This window comes from Hypanus sabinus, chromosome 21 (assembly GCF_030144855.1).
Source record: "Hypanus sabinus isolate sHypSab1 chromosome 21, sHypSab1.hap1, whole genome shotgun sequence".
In the NCBI taxonomy this organism is placed as follows: Eukaryota; Metazoa; Chordata; class Chondrichthyes; order Myliobatiformes; family Dasyatidae; genus Hypanus; species Hypanus sabinus.
Genome location: NC_082726.1, coordinates 48,633,527 through 48,654,842, shown reverse-complemented (window position 1 = coordinate 48,654,842; position 21,316 = coordinate 48,633,527). Strand labels below are relative to the sequence as shown.

The 21,316-nt window shown below is 45.5% G+C and overlaps 2 protein-coding genes across 2 annotated transcripts in view; one reads left to right on the top strand and one right to left on the bottom strand.

Annotated features, from left to right (window-relative positions):
* Positions 1 to 21,316, bottom strand: part of cdh23 (cadherin-related 23) — a 1,109,092-nt gene that overhangs the window by 163,247 nt on the left and 924,529 nt on the right. The window lies entirely within an intron of this gene.
* vsir (V-set immunoregulatory receptor) overlaps positions 9,937 to 21,316 on the top strand; it is a 58,981-nt gene continuing 47,601 nt past the window's right edge. The window contains exon 1 of the mRNA XM_059946454.1: positions 9,937 to 10,141. Within this exon, the coding sequence (XP_059802437.1) occupies positions 10,066 to 10,141 (76 nt within the window). The 5' untranslated portion in view covers positions 9,937 to 10,065. The remainder of the gene's footprint in view (positions 10,142 to 21,316) is intronic.

Here is a 21,316-nt window from a genome sequence, read left to right as displayed (position 1 = left end):
AGTGCCGAGGAAACAATGTAATTGCAGCAGGACTTCGATAAATTGGACAAATGGGCAAAAAGTGGCAGATGGAATACAGTTTTGGGAAATATATGATAATGCATTTTGGTAAAAGGAACAATAGTGCAGACTATTATCTAAATATGGAGAAAGTTAAAACATCAGAGATGCAGAGGAACATAGGAGTCCTCGTTGAAGACTCCCAGAAAGTTAATTTACAGGTTGAGTCTGTGGTAAAGAAGGCAAATGCAATGATGGCAATTATTTCAAGGGGAATAGAATATAAAAGCAAGGAGATAATGCTGAGATAATTATAAGACACTAGTTAGGCCACACAGAGAATTGTTAACAGTTTTGGGTGCCATATCTCAGAAAGGATGTGTTGTTATTGGAGGGAGTCCAGAGGAGGTTCACGAGGATGATTCTGGGAATGAAAGGGTTAACATATGAGGAGCATTTGGCAGCTGGGCCTGTACTCACTGGAATTTAGAAGAATGCAGGGGGTTCTCATTGAAACCTACCCAATATTGAAAGGACTGGATAGGGTGGATGTGGAGAGGATGTTTCCTACGGTGGGGTATCCAGAACTAGAGGGCACAGTCTAAAAATCGAGGGGCGACCCTTTAGAACAGAGGTAAGGATGAATTTTTTTAGCCAGAGAGTACTAAATCTGCAGAATGCTCTGCCACAGATTGCGTGGAGGCCACATCCGTGCATATATTTAAAGGGGAAGTTGATCGTTTCCTGATCAGTCAGGGTATCAAAGGATGTGGCAAGAAGGCAGGTGTATGGGGTTGAGTGGGATCCAGAATCAGCCATGATGGGCTGAATGGTCTAATTCTGCTCCTATACCTTATATTCCTTTGACCAGTATGTAACTGCCATCAGGGTTCTTTTAACCTTGCAGTTTCTTAACTCAACTTACAATGATTCAATATCTTCTGATTCTATGTCACATCTCTCTAATGGTTTGATGTCATTTTTCCAGCAGAGCCACTCCATCCCCTCCGCCTACCTTCCTATCCCTCTGATATAATGTGTAATCTTGAACATTCAGCTCCCAACTACAATTGTCCTTCAGCCATGATTCAGTGATGACCACATCATACCGAGCAATCTGTAAAAATGCAACAAGATCCTCCACCTTGTTTCTTATACTCTGTGCTTTGAGATACAACACTCTGAGTACTGTATTTGCTATCCTTTTTGATTCTGAATCCCTAATGCACTGATACTCACTCTCCTGCTGCAATTTTGTTCTATCACCTGCCTGTCCTTCCTAAAAGTCTTATTGCACACTATCTTTGCTTTTTTATCATCTGACCTATCCTGAGTCCCTTCACTCCATTTCCCAGACACCATCCAAATTAGTTAAAACCCTCCCCAGCATCTCTAACAAACCTGCCTGTGAGAATATTGGTCCCCCTCGGGTTCAGGTGCATCCTGTCCCTTTTGTCCAGGTCTCTCTTCCCCCAGAAGATACCCCAATGATCTAAGAAGCTGACGCCCTGACCCTTGCACCAGCTTCTCAGCCATGCACTTACCTACCAAATTGTCCAGTTTCTACTCTCACAGGCATGTGGCACAGGCAGCAATCGAGAAATTACCTATGATCTTATCTCTGGAGCCTTCCACTTTTACCTTTGCCTGTATGGAGGTAGGAGGAAGACAGCTAGATGATCAGGTTTCTCAAAATGGGCATAGAATGGTAGACACTCCTAACCATGGTGTAACTGGTCAATTGTGCGGGCCCCTAGTGTTGCAAGTGATATGTTGATGATATCTGAGCAGAGATTTCCTCAAACGAGCCTGACTTAAGTCCACCACAATGACTTGAAAGGCATTGGGGTAAGCTGTTTCTTGTTTGCTCTCACTGAAAGCAAGAGTACGACAAGCAGTTCAGAAGGTAATTGGTATCTTCTAGGTCCTCATTGTACCAAGTTTTGAGTCACAAGCAAGTCCTTCTACAATTATCTAGAGGCTCGGTGCGACCTAATCTGAATACTGTATGCAGCCACGGTCTTCTCTAGAAAAAGATATATTTGGAAACACAAGAGAGACTGCAGATACTGGAAATCTGTAGCAATGTTCACAACTCTAGTGGAAGTCAGTGGGCCAGGCAGCATTTATGGGGGAAAATGGAGAGCAGATGTTTTAGGTCAAAACCCTTAATCAGGACTGGAAAGATGGGAGATACTTTTAAAAGGAATGGAGGAAGAGCTGGTAGGTGATAGATGGGTGCAGGCGAGGGGGATGATAGGCAAGGAAGGAGGGAGAAAGTGGGAATGATGTAAGAAACTGGGAGATGATCAGTGGAAGTGACAAAGGCTGAAGAAGATGGGACCATGGTAAAAAGGGAAATAAATGAGGAGGGGAACTAGAGGGCGATGGGCAAATTGAGAGGTTGAAGGAAGGGGAAGAGAAAGAGCATGGGGCTGGATGGATATGGTTAAAAAGGGGGACTGGTTACTGGACTCTAGAGAAGTTGATGTTCATGCCATTAGATCGGAAACTACCAAGGCAGAATTTGAGGTACTGTTCCTCTGATCTGTGTCTAACCTCAATTTGTCAGTACAGTAGGCTGTGGACAGACATGTTGGTATGGAAATTGGAAGTGAATTTAAACTGAGAAATCGTGGCTGTAATGAGAGTTTGATGTTGGACCACAGGGAAATAAGCATGGAGAATGGGCCATGAAAATCCACTGAGAGCTGGCACAGACCTGAATCTTCTTCCCGTGTTATAATGAGTAATTACGATTGTAATGAATAGCAGGGCAGGTTCCAAGGGCTGAATGGCTTACCCCTTGCTCCAGTTGTACTCATGTTTAAAATAAGATGACCATTCGGGGCTGAGAATGAGAAGATTTATCCGCTGGAGATTAGTGAATCCTTGGGAAAAAAGTTCTCCACCAAAAACAGCTGTGGGTGGGAGCTTGGTCTGAGTTAGACTGAATTTTTATTTATTATGGGAATCAAGAGGTGTGTCTTTAGTGCAGGAATGAGGTAGAAGACCAGTCATGGTCACAATGAATGGTAGTGTGGGCAAGAGGGGTCAAATGGCTCCTTCCAATTTTATCATCAATCCAGATGGTCTCGACCTGAAATGTGAACTGCCACAGATACTGCCAGACCCACTGAGTTCTTCCAATAGCTTGATTTCAGCATCTTTTGAGCATCTAATTCTAACTTGCTCTTACAGCCACTGTATCTGTGGTGAACTACGTATGCCTGTCTGGACACGCTCCCTGCTGACTGCTCCTGTGGCTCCTCCCACAGATCTCTGTATAAAGGCGATCTTAGCCTGGGCCCGGCCTCTCAGTCTCCAGGATGTAGTATGGTGGTCACTCACTCCTGGTTCCTTCTTCCAGTCAATAAAAGCCGATATCTCGCCTTTACGTCTCAGAGTGAGTTATTGATGGTGCATCAATTTTATTGGCTGGAAGTTTTAAAAGATGGAAACCATTTTACGTCTGGAAAGATTGGATTTGGACCCCCAAGACCCTGAAGAGGCTCTTGCTTTTGAACTCTGGCTTGCATGCTTCCAATCATACTTGGAGGAGGTTCGTGCGACTGACCCTGCCGTTATGCACAGAATTCTCCTCTCGAGGGTCACCCCAAAAGTTTATTCAATTATCAGAGACCTGCCAACCTACGATGGGGCACTGGACGCCCTCAAAAGACAGTACCTGCGGCCGGCGAACACCGTCTACGCAAGACATCGCTTAGCTACGCGACGACAGCGGCCTGGAGAGTCAAGCGCCGACTTTCTCCGAGCCCTACAGACACTCGTCCGAACTTGTGACTGCGAGACGCTCACGGCAGAACAGCATGCGGGGCTGCTAGTACGAGACGCCTTTGTGACAGGACTGAGGTCAGTGTCCGTGCGCCAGCGGCTGCTGGAAAAAGCCAATCTTACCTTACGCTCAGCGATCGAAACGGCCGACATGCTGGAAGCTGCTCTGCACAATGCTGATGCTGTCCAGCCGCGCGATTCCCCGCCAGTTCCGTGGACGCCTCAGACCCCGCCGCCGCCAGTTCCCGCGAGCGAATTCGCCAACGCTGCTGCCAGTCGTGATTCCATGAGTTCCCTGAACTCGACCACGGCTGTGGCCCATCAGAAGCCCGGGCTGTGTTATTTCTGTGGAGTCAGTAAACATCCACGAAAACGCTGCCGGGCGCGAGAAGCGACCTGCTCCAGCTGCATAAAGCGGGGCCATTTCACCATGGTCCGTTAGTCTAAACTACGAGCGGAGTGCAGCGCTGCGGGTGAGACATGGGGGCCGCCATCTTGCATGCCCAGATGTGGGCGGCCATCTTTGTCGGCATCAGCATGCCCCGCCCCCGACCCACCGATGCTTACCGGGTACCCCGACGGCTGAACTCTGGCCACTGTAACTCTCGACCAAAGTGCCCCACACCAGCTTGCAAGGTCAATGATGGACATCCTGGTGGAGGGGCACAGGACTAGATGCCTGTTTGATATGGGCAGCACTGGGAGTTTTATTCACCCGGACACAGTGCAACGCTGCGGACTTGCGACACGGCCGGTAAGTCAGAGGATCAATTTGGCTTCTGGGTCGCATTCCACAGACATCCGGGTGGGTTGTATAGCGACATTGGTGGTGCAAGGCACAGAATATCGGAACTTTGCGCTACTGGTCATGCCTAAACTGTGCGCACCTGTGCTATTGGGGCTGGACTTCCAGAGCCACCTCGAAAGTGTGACTATGGTATATGACGGGCCCCTCCCACCACTCACTGTCCGGAATCCTCAGTTCTGTGGGACTTCATCACTACTGACCACACACACACACGGGCCCTCACGTCCCATCCAGCACCATGCCAACAGCTGCGCTACCGACACCACTTGCAGTCTCTCCACCCTCAAGGTCCCTCCCCCACCGCTGTTCGCCAACCTGACCCGTGACTGTAAACCGGTGGCAACTAAAAGCAGGAGGTACAGTGCGGGGGACAGGGCCTTCATTCAGTCAGAGGTACAGCGGCTGCTCAGGGAGGGGATCATTGAGCCAAGCACAAGCCCTTGGAGGGCCCAGGTGGTCGTTGTTCGGACCGGGCAGAAAAATAGGATGGTCGTGGACTATAGCCAGACCATCAATAGGTTCACGCAGCTTGACGCATACCTCCTACCCCGCATTGCGGATATGGTCAACCAGATAGCTCAGTACAAGGTGTACTCGACAATAGATCTGAAATCCGCTTATCACCAGCTCCCCATCCGCCCAGAGGACCGCCCCTACACCGCCTTCGAGGCGGGTGGCAGGCTCTATCACTTCCTGCGCGTCCCCTTCGGTGTCACGAATGGTGTCTCTGTCTTCCAGAGGGAAATGGACCAGATGGTGGACCAGTAGCAACTGACGGCCACATTTCCCTATCTGGATAACATCACTATCTGTGGTCGTGACTGACCGTATCACGACGCCAACCTCCAACGATTTCTCCAAGTGGCCGCAGCTCTGAACCTTACTTATAACAGGGACAAGTGTGTGTTCGGAACCACCCGCCTCGCTATCCTTGGGTATGTCATGGAAAACGGGGTCATTGGCCCTGATCCAGATCGTATGCGCCCCCTGTTAGAACTCCCTCTTCCCACCACTCACAAAGCCCTCAGACGGTGCCTGGGTTTTTTTTCCTATTACGCCCAATGGGTCCCCATTACGCAGACAAGGCCCGCCCCCTGGTCAAGTCTACCACTTTTCCCCTCTCTACTGAGGCCTGCATGGCCTTCAGCTGCATTAAAGGGGACATTGCCACAGCTACGATGCATGCCGTGGACGAGACCGCTCCCTTCCAAGTGGAGTGTGACGCCTCCGATTTTGCTCTGGCTGCTACCCTCAATCAGGAAGGCAGCCCAGTAGCATTCTTTTCTCGCACCCTCCAAGGCTCTGAAATTCGGCACTCCGCGGTGGAGAAAGAAGCCCAGGCCATAGTGGAGGCTGTTAGGCACTGGAGGCACTATCTTGCTGACAAAAGGTTCACCTTGCTGACTGACCAGCGCTCGGTTGCATTCATGTTCAGCAACCAACAGCGGGGCAAAATCAAAAATGATAAGATTTTGCGGTGGAGAATAGAACTCTCCACCTACAACTCTGTACCGGCCTGGCAGACTCAATGAGCCCCCTGATGCCCTATCCCGGGGTACGTGTGCTAGCACACAGCTCGACCAGCTATACGCCCTTCATGCACAACTTTGCCATCCAGGGGTCACTCGATTTTACCATTTCGTGAAAGCCCGGAACCTGTCATACTCCCTGGGGGACATCAGGACGATGACCAGGGACTGCCAAATTTGCGCTGAGTGCAAACCGCACTTCTACCATCCTGACACGGCGCAACTTGTCAAGGCCACCCGCCCTTTAGAGCGACTGAGTGTTGACTTTAAGGGCCCCCTTCCCTCCACTGACCACAATGTCTATTTTCTCAATGTTATCGACGAGTACTCACGGTTCCCCTTTGCCATTCCCTGCCCCGACACCACTGCCACGTCTGTCATAAAAGCCCTGCGCCAGCTCTTCACTCTGTTCGGGTAGCCCTGCTATATCCACAGTGATAAAGGGTCCTCCTTTATGAGTGACGAGCTGCGCCAGTACCTGCTAGCTAGGGGCATTGCTACTAGTCAGACCACGAGTTATAATCCCCGGAGAAATGGACAGGTGGAGAGGGAGAATGCCACAATGTGGAAGGCCACACTTTTAGCCCTTTAAGTCAAAAGGGATGCCGGTCTCTCGATGGCAGGAGGTCCTCCTTGAGGCACTCCACTCTATCCACTCTCTGTTGTGTACGTCCACCAATGCCACCCCTCACGAACGCCTATTCTCTTTTCCCAGGAAGTCTGTCACTGGGACCACTCTACCAGTTTGGCTGACGTCCCTGGGGCCAGTGCTGCTCCGGAAACATGTGAGGAGTAATAAATACTCCCCGCTGGTCGAGAGGGTTCACCTTCTACATGCGAACCCCCAGTATGCCTATGTGGTCTTACCTGATGGGCGGGAGGACACGGTCTCCGTCCGCGACCTGGCACCCGCAGGTGCAGCAGACCACTACCCTGAACACTCTCCGGTAACTATGAACCCTGTATCCGAGGTGACACCGCGCTCACCAGGTCCTACACAGACTCCTCACGACACTCATATACTGGGCGTTTCGTACGCATATATACCAGGCATGCGTGAGGGACCACTGGAGCCTAGTGGGCTGGAACCAGCACAACCTCTGTCTCCTGTGCAATCACCACCACAGCTGGCATCTGTGCAATCACAGCCGGTGCTATGTAGATCGCAGCGACAGATTCGACCACTTGATAGACTTAACCTGTAAGAAACTTCGCCACATGGGGACTCTTTTAAAACAAAGGGGGGGTGAATGTGGTGAACTATGTGCGCCTGTCTGGACACGCCCCCTGCTGACTGCTCCTATGGCTCCTCCCACAGACCCTGTATAAAGGCGATCTTAGCCTGGGCCCGGCCTCTCAGTCTCCAGGATGTAGTATGGTGGTCACTCACTACTGGTTCCTTCTTCCAGTCAATAAAGGCTGATATCTCGCCTTTACGTCTCAGAGTGAGTTATTGATGGTGCATCAGTATCAAATACTGACATATGAAAACAAATTAGGAATAAATTCTTTGAGAAATAATGCAATGCTGCTTTGTGTGCCACAAGAACAGAATTTTATCTATGTCTGTCCAGTCAAGATGGCACTGAGCTGCATTCTCCATCTCTGTCGAGGTTGTGGCCTTGACTTAGTTGTCTTTTTAAGTCTGGGGGGCGGGGGCGGAGATTTTAGAGCCAGAAAAGGGAGTTAGGGATCGAGTTAGGGTTTAGGGACAGAGATGTGGAGGAGTCAGAGGTCAAGCCTCAGCTCTGCACTCCTTGTCTGAAGTTCAGCAATGTGGTCGGGTGACAAAAGGCATCCAGAGTCGAAGGCTGCGCTCTGTGCTCGAAGGCCCGCGTTATGAGCATTGCTACTGTGGAGACAAGGGACATCATTGTATGGACCTCTGCTCCGCGCTCAGAGATGTGGATGGGTGAAGAAGGACACCTGTGGATGTCGGGCTATCCCGGGTCGGTGGCACTTGGGATCAGTTGTTCATGTGAGCAGCAGACACAAGGCCCAGTCAATCAGTGAACCTATTATTTGAGCCTGGAGTTCAGGGTCCCATCATCAGTTAGTCAATTCCAAAAATCAAAGCCCGAAGGCCAATCAGAAGTCTGGAAATTGAAGGCCGATAGCTGAAACCTGGTGACAAGAGACTATAAGTTGGAAACTGGAGGCCCATCCTGCAGTTGAAGGATTGTCTGTGCATGTGGGTGAGTATGAGGGGAGAAAGTGGCTTATCTTAGTGGTGTTATTTTGTGGCTTGTTGTGTTCTGAGTTGTTCTACTAAACATTGTGTGCATGCTATGTTGGTGCTGGAATGTGTGATGACACGGGGGCTGCCCTTGGGTGTGTTGACTGTTAACGCAAGTAACACATTTCATTGTACACGTGGTAAGCAAACCTGAATCTGTTCATACATACATGACCCACCCTGACATCTGATCATGAGCTGACCTCCCATCAATGAAATCCCCTCTCCTTTCTGTTCTCTTCCATCGGATACTCGCAACTACAGCCCCTCTCCACAGGAGTCTTTAATTCCAGGCTTGATGCTCCCCCTCCTTCCGCTACATGCAGTGACCCAAAGTTGCCCCGTTGACCTCTGCTAGTTCCAGAATGATAGGGAAGATGAGACTTTCAGTTGAGTTCATCTTGGGCCTAATGCTGCTGGGAGTTCTTGCTGTCAACTAACAGAAATTCTGTAGGATTTCTGAGCTTTGTGCTTAATTTTCCATACAATTTTGTTGATGGGGATAAAATACTGATGGGGTAGGGACTGAATGGACTTGGGAGATCAAGTCATTGGGGTACTGGGATCATGTCCAACCAAAGACAGCAATATAGTCTCTGCACACTGAATGTAACACACGTCCTCATGTGTCATATTTCTTTCTTACAAGTTTGTGCAGATTTGGCACATCATTTAAAACTTTAACAAACTTCTATAGATGCACAATGCAGAGTATCTTGACTGGTTGCATCACTGCCTTTGAAACACCAGTGCCCAAGAATGGAAAAGCCTATAAAATGTGGTGGATCCAGCCCGGTCCATCACAGGAACCCACCCCCCAACCACCACAAGAAGGCAGCATCCATCAGCAAGGACACCCACCATCTGAGCCATACTCTCTTCTCACTGCAGCCATTGTGAAGGAGGTCCAGGGGCCTTAAGTCCCATACCAGTAGGTTCAGGAACAGTTACTACCCTACAACCATTGAGCTCCTGAACCAGCGTGGATAATGTCACTCAACTCAGCACTGAACTGATCACTGAACCCCATCAATGGACTCACCTTCAAGGACTCTACAGCTCATGTACTCAGTGTTAGATTAATTAATTGTTTTTCTTTGTGTTTGCAGTTTGTCTTTTGCACATGGTTTGCTTGTCAGTCTTTTGTGTAGTTTTTCATCGATTCTATTGTATTTCTTTGTTTTACTGTGAATGCCTGCAAGAAAATGAATCTCAGGGCAGTATATGGTGACATATACATACTTTGAATAATGTGAACATTCAGAGCAGTCCCTGGAATTCAGCTTTGCTGGAACATCCCAATTACCAAACACATTCACTGAATTACTTCCTTGAATTATTGGGGAGCTTGGAGGAGCAGTTTGCCAAGAAATGGGAATAGGCAGCAGCCTGCTCCTGTCTCGTTTCAATATAAAATCTTATAAAGTACTGTCTGTTAGTAGCAATAGGGACGTCAGTTACAGAAACCAGAGCCAATTAAAACATGAGTCCGCCTCATGCAAATTAGTGGCTTCAAGTTTCTTTCAGAGCCTACCAAATAAAGACTCCCTCACAGAGACTGGCTTGAATTCAAGACTTAAAACTCACACAGTAAACATCTCCGAGGATTTCTCTTTCTCTTTCTTTCATACACATACACTCAGACGAGGAAGTTAGCAGATAAAAGGAGATAAGTCTGGGGAACGAAGAACATAATAATGGATGTTCAAACCAGAATAACTTTTCAACTTCAAGTCTGGACTGTCATACTGCTTCTTAGCACCGTTGCAAAAGGTAAGAAAGATTGTGAAAAACTAAGTCGATGCTTTGCTTCATACGATCAGCAGTACCTCTGACTGGTGTTAGTTCTGAAGTGCAATATCATAACTGACTTAATCTTGCTCTGCATCTGAAATTGTTGATTTCCTTTATTGTTACAAGTTGTGGTGTTTTTATAAGTCATAAATTGGTTCCAGACCAACTTCTGGGTTTCCAGGCAAGACTCACAACAAAATAACTCACTTGGTTCTCATTCAGATCTGCATCTGTCACTGTACACACTTCCCCAAAGGATGGCACAACTTTAAAGGTCTTTAAATTTAAAGACCATGCAAAGTTAAGACAAAACATTGACTGAAGCTATTTAGGTCCTAAATTCCTTGTCCTCTTGTTCCTCACATACTTCTAGCAACAGTAGAATGCAAATTAATTCAGCAGCTGTATTCTGCACAATTTCAAGTACAGTTATTTCATTAAATGGGGCTTCCATCATGCAACTCTTCAGCAGATCGTCACTGATTTCCTTAAGTGGAACTACTCAGTCACACCCTATGATTCCTCACTGTTTTGCTTATCAAAATGATCACAGTTATGACAGCTTATGTATACCCTTTTCAAAGTTTATATAACTTAGTCACCCCTTCTTTTGCCCTGCAGCTGCATGCCTACTAACAAGTATAACAGAAGTACAACTGGAGTAACTTTACTCCAGGCCTCTGTAGAATTTAAGAACTGCTCACAATATTTACATTATAAGCGCCTGTGTCTTTTCTGTCAGCAGCAGGTCTGTAGGCCACTATCAGTCTTGTGTCTGATTCAACAGGCTCAGGATTCAAGCCTCACTGCAGAGAACTCATCAAAGTGTGGTGGTGGTGGTGGTGAGGGGGGTGGCGTCACTCCTGGGAAAGCTGCTCTGTGCTCAGTGTTGTCACACATTTTATTGTATAAGATTACAGTTGATAGCTCTAACTTGACATGTATAATAGAATTTGAAAACATAAAATTTAGTTTCCTACTTAAAGAACAGATCATGTCAAGGAATCAAGAAACTTATTAAAGCCCTCTGAAATGCTCAGTCCATGTCTCAGTCTGTGATCAAGGCAACGTTTATAGTTTTGTTCCTTCTTTGGCTGTCAGCAAAATGGACTGAATCTCAAGCTGATGTCAAACTATGGATTCGTGTTACTGCTGGGGGTGACACCTATGTTATCTGTAGGACCGGCTGGCTGAATGAATTCTGTCACTCTCAAGTTGCCCTCTGTACTTGTAACTTATAATGAGCAAAGAAGCTTACTCCCCAAGCCATCAGGCTAATCAACCCATCACTGATTAACCCACTACATCCATATCAACCATTCCTCTCCACAGCCCCTCAGCACCCTTCATTCCCCTTATGCACTTCAACTTGACTTGTGCATAGGATTGCTTTTAATATTTATATTTGTGTTTTTAATGCTGCATTTGATCTGGAGTAACAATTGTTCTGTACTCCTTTTAAACTTGTGTACTGAAATATGACAATAAATAATCTTGAATCTTGAAGAGAACAACAAGGGCTTTGAAAATCCATCCTGTAATTATGCCAGCTCTCGATGTTGGTCAATTTACCCTGAAGTCTAACACTTCATTGCCAAAACCTTTGCCTTCCAGCTACCAAGGACCTCATCTCTTGCCACCTTAGTCTATTCCTTCAAGGTGTTCTATTAAACTTTATTTAAAATTCTGTTCAACTATTCCTATAATATCCTTTGTGGTTCAGTGTCAAATTGTGCCCAGTAATGCTTCAAAATTGTCCAGGTAGTGTCTTTGGTCAGTGTACTGTTTTATTGGTGCTAGATTGGCTGTTGGATATGACGGTCTTGTCTCTGGAATTTCGGTAATAAGATCCACTCAGCTGAATTTACAATGGAATGCTAGCTGCTCAGTATGGATGGACTAGAAATTCTGTCAAAAGGTGTTTTAAACATGGAATGCACATTGGGCTAAGTACGTGGCTACCTGTTGCAATATGTACTTTGTGTACTTTAATATGTATTTTAATTGTACTTTAATATGTACTTTGTGGTCACAACTTTATGCACAGTAGAATCGATTTTTGAGCACTGTGTTCTTGTAAAAATCTTTCATACATGAGGGAGGGTTTTATGTGCACGTAGTGCAGAATTTAGAGAAGCTCCTATAATGCTAGAATTCTGGACTGTGAAGAGGTGCTCAGGTTAGGGGTGAGGAGGTGAGTGAGAATTTCATCCAGTGGGGGACTGGCTGGGCAGTCTGTCACATGAGGCATGAGAGGAAGTTTGTGGTGGTTGTGATTGATTACTGGGAGGAGACAGAACAACAGTAGGGACAGGCAAAGGGTGGTGATATTGTGCCTATCAGAAACATACAACATAGAACATAGAATAGTACAGCACATTACAGACCCTTCGGCCCTCAATGTTGTGCCAACCCTCAAACCCTGCCTCACATATAACCCCCCACCTTAAATTCCTCCATATACTTGTCTAGTAGTCTCTTAAGCTTCACTAGTGTGTCTGCCTCCACCACTGACTCAGGCAGTGCATACCATGCACCAACCACTCTCTGAGTGAAAAACCCTCCTCTAATATCCCCCTTGAACTTCCCTCCCCTTAACTTAAAGCCATGTCCTCTTGTACTGAGCAGTGGTGCCCTGGGGAAGAGGCGCTGGCTGTCCACTCTGTCTATTCCTCTTAATAGCTTGTACACCTCTATCATGTCTCCTCTCATCCTCCTTCTCTCCAAAGAGTAAAGCCTTAGCTCCCTTAATCTCTGATCATAATCCATACTCTCTAAACCAGGCAGCATCCTGGTAAATCTCCTCTGTACCCTTTCCAATCCTTCCACATCCTTCCTATAGTGAGGTGACCAGAACTGGACACAGTACTCCAAGTATGGCCTAACTAGAATTTTACAGAGCTGCATCATTACATCGTGTTTCTTAAACTCTATCCCTCAACTTATGAAAGCTAACACCCCATAAGCTTTCTTAACTACCCTATCTACCTGTGAGGCAACTTTCAGGAATCTGTGAACATGTACCCCCAGATCCCTCTGCTCCTCCACACTACCAAGTATCCTACAATTTACTTTGTACTCTGCCTTGGAGTTTGTCCTTCCAAAGTGTACCACCTCAGACTTCTCCGGGTTAAACTCCATCTGCCACTTCTCAGCCCACTTCTGCATCCAACACACAGTGAGGGCCGGGACAAAGGGATCAGGATACTGAAATCCAAGGTGATGAACTGAGTTACTTGACTAACCTTCAATAGACAATGAATCATGTCAGACACACAAAATGCAAAACCTGCTTATGCTTATGCTTAATTTTTACTCATACACTGAAGTATGTTAACCTACCTTATTGAGAGAATGGTGGATGATGACAGAGAGGCCACTATTTGCCCATCTTTTCTCTACTTCACCTACCAAAGAAAACATCTTCTAGCTGCAGTGCCTAGCCAAGGTTGCTTCCTCTTCTCAAATCTAGAGAGAAGAAGCAGTTGGGATGGGAGGTTTGCTTTCTGGCCTCTCTTGTGTGGGATGGGGTTTCAATATCCTCCTTGAATCAGTCTGATTGGAATTGGAAATGGTCAAACTTAATATTCCACCTACCTTGCCACAGTAATTAATTTCTAATATCTAAGAAAATCCCTAATACCATCTGTCATTCCTTTCCTTCTCCAGAATTTCATTTGTATGTGATGTAGAGCATGCACAGCAGGGAGAAAATGTAGAGGCTGTTTTCAACACACTGCACATTTTATGTTCATGGTGAATCAATTACACTGTACATGTTTCTCTGGTCTGAGTTCTGCTCTGTAGCTAAGAACAGACAATGGCACATTAATTACTACAGTGTGGCTTCTCGGGCAGTAGTCATCATGGGTGTCCAGCCATCTAAAAAAGGCTGCAATTCATGTTCTCACACCAGTTTTGCTTGTGTCTTTATAAATCTGACACAGATTAGGCAGTTGCTGCAGCTAATGCCCTCTTGTTCTGGTTTTAGAGAAGGCTGATACCATTTGGGTCACTTCACTTCAGCATTTGGACACTCACTCTTCTATTGAAGAGAACTTTCTTTTTACGGACACGCCCCAGCAATCTCATTTGACCTCCACATAATCCCAAAAGAAAACCTCTCTCAAATGCTGACAGAGCGACAGTGAAGTGGAGGAAACAAATATGCAACAAGACATAAAAACGTAGCACCATTTCCTTCCAGTTCAGATGGCTGACCACTTGAAACATTTGCCTCAGTTATACCTTTCCCACATCGGCTTGCAGAGAACCAGCACCTAGTTTCAAAACAGACCTTATTTTAAAAGAAAGTATGCTAGCTTTCAAATACTGAAGAATATGGAACTTGTAAATAGTGCATTCCATACTAATTACTAAATAACATGGTTTAAGATGCAACTAGGATTACAAAACTCAGAGCAAAATGCAGTACACTGCCTGGATTCAGTGTAAAATGCTGGGAAAATGGAAGTAAGAAATCATGATGAGTCAATTCTAGCATCAGCTCAAGGTCCATGCATTAAATATCGAGCTGAATATGTTTTCAAATAGTACAAGAGTGATTTATTTGAATGGTGCCGGAGAGGAGGGATAACAGTAGCTCAGTGGATAGATACAAGAGATTCTGCAGGTGCAAGAAATGTGGAACAACCACAGACAGAATGCAGGAGGAACTCAGCAAGTCAGGCAGCCCCAACAGAGCAGAATAAACAGTTAAACTTTTGGGCCTGGAAAGGAAGAGGGCAGAAGCCAGAATAAGGTGGTGGGTGGAAATGGAGGAGTACAATCTGGCAGCTTGATAGGTGAGGGTAAAGGTAGGTGGGTGGGATGGGGAATGATGTAACAGGGTAACCGGAATGGGGAATGGAAAAAGACAGAATAAAAAATTACCTATGTTAAAGGAATTGGTGTTCATGTCATTAGGTTGGAGGCTATTCAGAAAGAATATAATTTGTTGCATCTCCAATCTGATTATGACCTCAGTGTGAGAGTAGATGACATAAAGAGAATGTTTTTATACATATGAAACCAAACAGTAGAATTTGTATTGCTGGTCCCAATAAGGAAGTGAAAAGAAATGCAGAGGTAACCTTCCAATGGAACATGATACATGCTTCATGTAAAACACAGTTTGAGAGCCATCCACACTGTGCTGTCAATGATTGAAGATCCTGCTTCTCAATTATAGTAATCCCTTAGATGTATCTCCATTGTATGGATTAATGGATTTCTGGCTAAATTTGTTGATGATACAAAGATAGGTGGAGGAGCAGGTAGTGTTGAGGAAACAGAGAGCCTGCAGAGAGACTTAGATAGTTTAGGGGAATGGGCAAAGAAGTGGCAAATTAAGTACGATGTTGGAAAGTGTATGGTCATGCACTTTGGTGGAAGAAATAAATGGGCAGACTATTATTTAGATAGGGAGAGAATTCAAATTGCAGAGGTGCAAAGGGACTTGGGAGTCTTTGTGCAGGATACACTAAAGATTAATCTTAAGGTTGAGTCGGTGGTGAAAAAGGCGAATGCAATGTTGGCATTCATTTCTAGAGGTATAGAATATAAGAGCAGGGATGTGATGTTGATGCTCTGTAAGGAACTTGTGAGACTGCACGGAGTACTATGTGCAGGTTTAGGCTCCTTATTTTAGCAAGGATATACTGACATTGGAGAGGGTTCAGAGAAAATTCATGAGAATGATTCCAGGAATGAAAGAGTTACTGTACGAGGAATATCTGGCAGATCTTGGGCTGTATTCCCTGGATTCAGGAGAATGAGGGGGGATCTCATAGAAACAATCCGAATGTTAAAGGGCCTGGACAGATTAGATATGGCAAAGTTATTTCCCATGGTGGGGAAGTCTAGGACAAGAGGATTGAAGGGCGTCCATTTAGAGCAGAGATGTGGAGAAATTACTTTAATCAGAGGGTAGTAAATGTTGTTGCCACGAGAGGCTGTGGAGGTCAAGTCATTGGGTGCATTTAAGGCAGAGATAGATAGGTTCTTATTAGCCAGGGCGTTAAGGGTACTGGGAGAAGGTAGGGGAGTGAGGAAGGCTGGAAGAATTGGATCAGCCCATGATTGAATGGCGGAGCAGGCTCGATGGGCTGAATGGCCTACTTCTGCTCCTATACCTTATGGTCTTATGGTATTGGCTGATCATTCCAGAGGCCCATATTCCTGTTTCAGTATCTCTAACAACTTTCTCACATCTGGCCACATCTCTTGTAGAAAAGCTGAAGGAATGTTTGAACTCCAGAATGTCTCATAAAACACTGAAATGACTGGAATAGATGCAGCTTGTTTTCACTGAACATTCCAGGATAGTTCAAAGTTTTTTCACTCATGAGACATAGTTCATATTTGTCAATGGGAAGTTTAAAAAAAGCAAAAGTAAACAAATTCTGCTACCAAAGTAAATTCATAGAAATTCATTTTGCCCTCCAAAATGAAATCTTATGTAAATTGGAATATCTTAAAAAAACTTTATGACCATTTTGAACCAGCAGTTACTAATCAGGTCAGTAACTGGGAGAACTGTCCCTCAGAGAAGTCAATTCACAGACTGACAACAGCCTAACAAGAATCATTTTCTTCAACCATTGTCTTGGATTCCTGAGCAAAGTGCCGTAGTTTGACCCGTCCCACCGATGAACTTGATGGTTTAGGGGCATATCATCAGGAGGGTGAGGCCCTGGGTTCCCTATGGTGACCACATAGAGTCGTATAGTGCCATGTCTACGACAAACAGGAAACCTCCCAGCTGATCACCCTGTACACCACTTCTCCATGTTAAACATGAGAACATAATAATAGAAGCAGGAATAAGCCTTCTGGCCTGGCAATCCTGTTCAACCATTCAATAAGATCAAGGCTGATCTGGCAGTGGACTTCGCTCCTGCCTTTACCAGTCTGGCTTTCCTGCCTACCTGCCTTCTCTATCTGTCTTTTCCCTTTCATCCTTAATTGCCCTACTATGTCGTTAGTATTTTCAATGAGGTAGCCTCTACTGCTTTCCTGGGTAGAGAATTCCACAGACTCGCTACTCTCTGGGGAAAAGCAACTCCTTCTCACCTCTGTCTGAAATCTATTCTCCTGATTCTGATGTGATTTCTCCTAGTTCTAGTCTCACCAACCAGTGGAAATATTCCAGGCATATGTCTTATCTATCCCTTTCATAATTTTATGTTATTATAGATTCTCACTCATTTTTATAAATTCCAGCAAATATAGTCCTGGACAACTAAATCTCTCCTCATAGATTAACCCCTTTATCTCCAGAATCAAGCTGGTGAACCTCCATTGCACCACCTTCAAAGCTAGAATATCTTCTAGCAAGTATGGAGACTAGAACTGCATGCAGTGCTCCAGGTGCGGCTTCACCTGTACTCTGTAGAGTTGCAGCATAACCACCGAGCTCGTAAATTAAATCCCTCTAGCAATGAAGGGCAACATTCCATTTGCCCACTTGAGAATCTTCTGGACCTGCAAATCCACCTTTGCAATTCATGCACAAGTACTCCCAAATTTCTCTGCCAAAAGCATGCCACAATCATTTACCATTTAAATAAAAATCTGACCTTCTGTTTTCCCTTTCAGAGTGGGCGACCTTGCCTTCTCCATCTGCCAGATCCTTGTCCACTCACTTAACTACTTATGTCTCTCAACAGACTCTCCACATCCTCTGCACAACTGGCTTTTCCACTCAATGCAGTGTCATCAGCAAACTCTGATATGTTATACATGGCCTCCGCTTCCAAATCATGAATGTACTGTAGTAGTTGCAGGCCCAGTACTGACCCCTGCAGCAATCCACTCACTAATGATTGCCACACATCAAGAAGAAGAAGAAAGCAATGAGCAAGAATTCCTCTGCTTGGAGGTTTCAAAATCCATCAGCAAGAATAAGTCACATTCTGAAAGATGAAGTTGCCAAATGAGATCTATGGCCTTGTCTTTGACTATGTTTCTGCTGTACATGCCCATAACAGTACTGATGGGAGCAACTATCATATAGACTTTGGGGAGACCATAAGTCATTGGACACTAACTCTGAAGATATCTCCAAACCTGTGCAAAATGCAAATGACTCAATACTATTGCATTGCTGCTTCTATCGTCAGCCACAGTGTTCACTTATTTATTCAATCTTTTATTCCCAAGAATGATGCAAACACACGTACCCATTTTCAATATGTTGGTTAGGTGTTAGTTAACAATGTAAGCTTTCCTTAGAGACGGCTAAAAACTGGGCTGGTACATCTTTCAGCCTATCGTCATTGAGCGAGGGAACCAAAAAAATCATCTTTTCCCATGGACTGGAGAGGGTGCAAACACAAAATAAAAAGCGGAGAGAACTGGGAGGTAACTTCTTTAAACAGAGGTTAGTGAGTACCTGGAATGGGCTGCCAGAGGAAGTGGTTGTGGTGGGTATAAATGCAATATTTAAGATGCACTTGGATTGATACACAGTGAGACTGACTCAGAGAGTCAGACAACTGGCACGAGCAGGGAGGGTGCCACGTTCGGCACAGACCAGATGGGTCAAAGGGCCTACTTCTGTGCTGTATTATTCTGACTCTGGGTTCAGTGAGTAATGTAAGCAGGCAAGCAATATGTAGTTGCAGGCTCCTGCAATTTTAGTGCCTTCAGTAAGAGATAAGTCTGCTGTATCAAAGTGGTTAAAGCACTGACAATTTACTAGGGACAGCTCCGGGTGCATCTACAAATGAGATGCCAGCCTGGCAAAGCTGCAGCACTGCTGCCTGAAAACAGGTTCCTGGCAGCTGAGCGATGGGGCTATGGGAGCTACAACCTTACAACTTCCACGACTTTGGTTTGATCCTGATCTCTGGTGCCGTCGGTGTGAAGGTGGAGCATGGAACCAAATGAGAGAGGGTAGGTCGATGGCAACATTGGTGGGGGGGGGGGGGGGAATGGGACCGAGTGGGAAGGAATGCGTGGGTGATGGACAGATTGGAAGAGGTGGAGGAGGGGAAAGAAACATGATAATTGAGGGCCCACGCTTCCCTTATTTGGTTCCATGTTCCACCTTCCTTTCTCGTCAAATTTCTCATCTGCAGCCATATGTTGACTCCGTCTGTCACATCCCAGCCTGTGTCACTATTTTCACACCTACCTCCTCCATGGGCCTATCACTTCTCTTCTTCTGGACCCACTTACTGTGGGTCAGCTCTTGATCCATTCCTTTCCCTAATCTCTTTATATTGGTTATCTCCCTCGTAGTCTGTCCAGATGAAGCATCTCATCCGAAACGTCCACTGTCCATTTTCTAACGTGTTGAGATCCTCCAGAAATATATATATTTTTTTGTTTTTGCTGTAGATTCTAGCATCTGCAGTTTCTTGTCTAACAATTGGATAAGAAGTCATTTGTAAGCCTACTAGGAAAACGAGGGGCATAATGGGACAAATGGCCTCCTCATGTGCTGTGAGATTCTTCAAGCCTTGCCTAAAATTGCTTCTGGTTTGCAGATAACTCTCTGAGCCAGCAGGTAGGGAGCAGACACCAGCTCCCACACAGCCATGTCTGAACCACACCATTGTAGCATTGAGTCACAGAACACTACAGTACCGAAACAGGTCATTCACCTCCTATAGTCCATGCCAAACTATTAATCTTCCTAGTTCCATAGACCTGTACCTGGTCCATAGACCTCCCATACCATGTACTTATTCAAATTTCTCTTAAATATTGAAATCAAACCTGAATCCATCACTTCTCCCTTAGCTCATTCCACACTCTAACCAGTGAAGAAGTTTCCCTTCATGTTCTCCTTAAACATTTCACCTTTCACCTTTAGTTGTAGCCTTACCCAATCTCAATGAAAAGTTTCCCTATCTATAACCTGTCATAATTTTGATACCTCTGGTAAACCTACCCTCATTCTCCTATGCTAGTGAATAAAGTCCTCACCTTCCCCTATAAATCAGGTTCTCAAGTCCAGGCAACAACCTTGTAAATTGATGTCATTCCTGGAGGTAGGTGACCAGCACGCAATAATCCAAATTAGGCCTCACTGTAATCTTATAGAACACTAACTCCTGTACTCAGTATTTTGGTCTACGAAGGCCAATATGCTATAAGTTCTCTTTATAATTCTAACTACTTGTGACACCACTTTCAAGAAATTATGGGGCTGTATTCTACCCTCTGTTCTACTGCACCTTTCAGTGCCCTACTGCTCACCATGTAAGTCTTACTGTAGTTTGTCCTTTCAAAGCACAACACCACACATCTGTCTGCATTAAATTCCATCCGCCATTTTTTAGGCAATAGCATGGTAGTTAAGTTACTTGAGTCGTGTCCAGGGACCACAGATCATGAATTCAAATCCCATCATGACAGCTGGATAATGTAAACTAAAGTATCTAAATTGAGGTACCTCTGATGGTCTGGATTGAATATGAATGTTGCATCCTAGCTGTCATATCAAGTCAGGACAGTAAAATATGAAGAGCTCGTGCAGCAGACTCCCCCTCTCCTCGCAGCTGATGAATCCAAAGGAACAGAAAAGGCCAATACCGTTTGGCACCAGTGGCATCATAGGAGATGTCAGTCAGTGTTGCACTCAGCATAGGACTGCCTTATGGACCCCAACTCCAGATTTTCCCCCAGGGTTTACTTCCAAAGCTTTCACCATGAATAGGTATAGCCACAAGTCAACAGAGGTTTGAGATGGGAGTTCTTTTTCTCCATGATGAGCTGCCAACCACGGTCCACAAGCCCCACCTGCCTGAGGCCACTGGTTTTAAGGTGCCAGTAACCTGCTTCTCCTGTTATTAGAAATGGTTCTGCTGGACTTAGTAGCTAAGCCCCATATGAAGGCCAGGAACTGGACTGAGCTGTCAGAGGCTATTTGAGATGCACGCCTTGGAGAGTATTTAATAGGTAGTGGGAGCTTATCCCCACTACGCAACCCCACCATAACTAAATAAATCTGCAATAAAAAAAACAATGTTGATAACACCAACTGCTACCACATACTGTAAGGGTGGAATGGTAGCATAGCAGGTAGCCCAATCCTTTACACTGCCAGCTGTAAAGGTTCAATACTTGCCGTTGTCTGTAAGGAATTTGTACATTCTCTCTGTGACTGCATGGGTTTTCTCCATGTGCTCCAGTTTCCTCCCA